The sequence below is a fragment of the Citrus clementina genome, unplaced genomic scaffold, assembly GCF_000493195.1.
Source record: "Citrus clementina cultivar Clemenules unplaced genomic scaffold, Citrus_clementina_v1.0 scaffold_8, whole genome shotgun sequence".
Classification (NCBI taxonomy): Eukaryota; Viridiplantae; Streptophyta; class Magnoliopsida; order Sapindales; family Rutaceae; genus Citrus; species Citrus x clementina.
Genome location: NW_006262022.1, coordinates 22958422 through 22961194, shown reverse-complemented (window position 1 = coordinate 22961194; position 2773 = coordinate 22958422). Strand labels below are relative to the sequence as shown.

The following is a 2773-nucleotide window of genomic DNA, read 5'->3' as shown; positions in this document are numbered from 1 at the left end:
AGTCTCGCGAGGTGATAGGATTAGGACCTCGCGCGAAATTTTCCACTATGTAACATACTTGCCTTGATTCTGGGCCCCATCCAAAAAGCTTAAGAAATGAAAATTTATCGTCATTTGAATTCAAACAAAGCCTCAAGCTATAAATGCCGAGCTGCAAAGTCCAATCCAAACTCTGTCGAAGTTGTTGAAAATTATTGTACACTTGATAGTATGACTACGCAAATATGATATTAAAAAAAGCCATGCTCGTAATGTCCCAATTGTTAACGTAACCAAAACCCAACTACAAATTAAGCAGCATATTTATGATTCTTATACGACAAATAGGTATTGCATAAACCACTCTCCTGGTTTGGATTCTCACTTCTCAGCTTTTGCCATAATCACCGCCCAATGTGCATTATTATTACATGCTATTTTCAATAATATGATGAGTGCCCAACATCGATCTGGCTAGCCACCTTCTCAAACTTTCTTATTAAATGTGCTAACTAGATTGGGTAAGCTACTAACTGTAAACTATAAATTATAGTCTATCTATAATGGCGTTCAATTAACAAAAGTTAACAAATTTCAATTCAATAAATTAATTTTACTTGAAGATTCAATAAATAATTTGATTTTGACGTTGACCCAAATTGATGAGACCATAGTGCCTTTTGCTCTCTCTTGTATGTGCTATGAGTTGAATTTGCAATAAAGATTCTTAAGAAAACATACATATCAGTGGGTGGAAGTTGAGGGATAGCATTGGGTCTTAAGCATATTCACATGCCCGAGTCACAAGCCACATCTCCTCCTGTTATAAGACCCTCATAGACACATTGCTAGCACACAACAAAACAACACCAAAAACACAAACACAAACACAAACACAAACCAGTCTCTTTATTTTTTCTGCTCTCTCATGGGGCTTCTCTTTTATCTCTACCTTCTCCCTTCTTTGTACCTCATGTTCAAGATATGGAAGTGGGTTGATGAGAAAAGAGACAAAGAATGTTACATACTAGACTACCAATGCTACAAACCGACCGATGATAGAATGGTGAGCACTGATTTCGCTGGTCAAGTCATAAAGAGGACAAAGAATCTTGGCCTCAACGAGTACAAATTTCTCTTAAAAGCGATCGTTAGCTCCGGCATCGGCGAGCAAACATATTCTCCAAGAATTATGTTCGCCGGCCGAGAAGACAACCCTACATTGCAAGATGGGATCGACGAGATGGAAGAATTTTTTGAAGACAGCATTGCAAAAATCTTGGACAGGTCAGGCATTTCCCCTAAAGAAATTGACATCCTTGTTGTTAATATCTCAATGATAGCCATAATGCCTTCTTTATCCTCTAGAATAATTAATCGTTACAAGATGAGAAAGGACATAAAGGTCTTTAATCTAACCGGAATGGGCTGTAGTGCAAGCTTAATATCGGTTGATATTGTGCGTAGCGTGTTTAAGACCAATAAAAATATGAATGCTATGGTCGTGACATCGGAGTCTTTGAGTCCAAATTGGTATTCGGGCAATGATAGATCGATGATTCTTGCAAATTGCCTGTTTCGTTCCGGTGGTGCTGTGATTCTTTTGTCTAACAAAAGATCCTTGGAGCGAAATGCACTGTTCAAATTGAAGTGTCTAGTGAGGACACACCACGGAGCAAGAGATGACTCTTACGGATGTTGCGTACAAACTGAAGATGAACAAGGCCGGCCAGGGTTTCATCTCGGGAAGAATCTCCCAAAGGCAGCAACTAGGGCTTTTGTGGACAATCTTAGGGTAATTTCCCCTATGATCTTGCCCATAAGGGAATTGCTTCGATATGCTCTGGTGACATTTGTGAGGAAGATGAGTAACAACACTCCAAAGGGTGAGAAAAAAGCCGGGGTCAATTTCCGAACCGGGGTTGATCATTTTTGCATCCACACTGGAGGCAAGGCAGTGATTGATGGAATTGGGTTTAGTCTTGATCTGACTGAGTATGATCTAGAGCCAGCAAGAATGACACTTCATCGATTTGGCAACACATCGGCAGCCAGTCTTTGGTATGTCTTAGCATATATGGAAGCAAAGAAGAGACTAAAGAAAGGTGATAGGGTTTTGATGATCAGTTTTGGTGCTGGCTTTAAATGCAACAGCTGTGTATGGGAGGTTGTGAGGGATTTGGATGGAAATGTTGGTAATGTTTGGAAAGATATCATTGATAGCTACCCACCACAGTCATTAGCTAACCCTTATCTGGAGAAATATGGTTGGATTCAAAATGAAGATATAAGCACCTTCAAAGTGCCTGAAAATTATTTAAATTGATTAAAGGAAAAGGGTCCTTTTAATTATTTATATTTTACTGCATTTATTATATATATAAATTTCATTATTTTCTCTGTATACTATTGTCTTAATAAGTCTGTTATGATTGTTGTTAAGTGTCCCTCTGTGGGATTCCTTTTTTGTCTTGATTAATCTCTATAGGTTGACGATGTTAATTACTGCTTTGTTAAAGAAATTAATACAATCATCTTTCAGTTTCTGATATTGCTTTCGAAATTTCTATTCATTAATGGTGCTTTTCAAATTTTATGAGAGAGAGAGAGAGACTATGCTTTTGCGACTTGTCACCAACAAACCCATGCTGAATACTAACAGCCTGTTTTATTTGTTAGAAACATAAGTATCAAGAGCACTCAATATTTGCAGAGGCAATGGGTCCCTGAGTTTTGATTTACATGCATGTTTTGGTGGAGATTTAATGTCTCACAACTGGACTCGCTGTATTGC

At 38.2% G+C, this 2773-nt stretch overlaps 1 protein-coding gene across 1 annotated transcript; it reads left to right on the top strand.

Annotated features, from left to right (window-relative positions):
- The first annotated feature begins 875 nt into the window (after positions 1-875).
- On the top strand, positions 876-2311 carry LOC18034921 (3-ketoacyl-CoA synthase 12). The gene has a single exon (XM_006424670.2). It carries the CDS (start codon positions 908-910, stop codon positions 2303-2305), a length of 1398 nt encoding a protein of 465 aa, XP_006424733.1. The 5' UTR covers positions 876-907; the 3' UTR covers positions 2306-2311.
- Positions 2312-2773: the final 462 nt, after the last annotated feature.